The 744-nt window shown below is 38.7% G+C and overlaps 1 protein-coding gene across 1 annotated transcript in view; it reads right to left on the reverse strand.

Annotated features, from left to right (window-relative positions):
* The window catches only part of PARP14 (poly(ADP-ribose) polymerase family member 14), a 53,052-nt gene that overhangs the window by 22,718 nt on the left and 29,590 nt on the right, over positions 1-744 (reverse strand). Inside the window, exon 10 of the mRNA XM_019650957.1 lies at positions 251-419. Coding sequence (XP_019506502.1) covers positions 251-419 — 169 coding nt within the window. The remainder of the gene's footprint in view (positions 1-250; positions 420-744) is intronic.

Raw genomic sequence — 744 nt, forward strand, 5'->3', positions numbered from 1 at the left:
CCCTCCCTTCCTCTCCTTTCCCCTCCATATTACAGAGCAAATGTCTCTCTACTATCCCAACAGTCTCTTTAGTTTTCTTCATTTTTTTCCTCTTTTACTTAAAACACCCACAGGCTGTGCTTCTTCCCTCAGCGGCTGCCTTGGGGTGAGGAAGCTGCTCTTCCGAACACTCAGCATGAACTATATTAAAGTCATCACCAAATCAAGGGAAAGGGGACACCTAGGGATTTAGCCTTGAGAGGCTACAAACCTGTCCCAATGGCTGGGAGGCAAATGGATGAGTAATTCCGTTTTTCACACTCCTGCAAAACATAGGAAACCGATTTCTTGACATCATTTCCACCAATGACATGAATAATATTCTTGCACTTCAATAATCCACCTTCAGTAATTATATAATTATTGTTGCCCTGTTGAGCTAAGAAACACAAAACAAAAACATGCAAAGTCAGGTGCTGAACCCACTCTTTGATTGTTTAGAAAGCAAAATGTCTGGTTTGGCAAATAAAGTATTTTATGTGAATAAGAGACTCCTAAAATACTACCATTGGTGAATCTTTCTTGCTTACTTTCTCTTTTTAACCATGATTTCACCTTTCCTTTCTTCTCACTTCTAATTCTCTATAACTAGAATTCTTTAGTAAAATGTATGATTTTAAGACCAATATATTGTCTCCTCAATCTCAAGACTTTCCCCAGCCTTTCCACTGTCTCCCATATTCAACTTCCACTTACAATTTAGGA

The sequence above is a fragment of the Hipposideros armiger genome, unplaced genomic scaffold, assembly GCF_001890085.2.
Source record: "Hipposideros armiger isolate ML-2016 unplaced genomic scaffold, ASM189008v1 scaffold_8, whole genome shotgun sequence".
Taxonomy (NCBI): domain Eukaryota; kingdom Metazoa; phylum Chordata; class Mammalia; order Chiroptera; family Hipposideridae; genus Hipposideros; species Hipposideros armiger.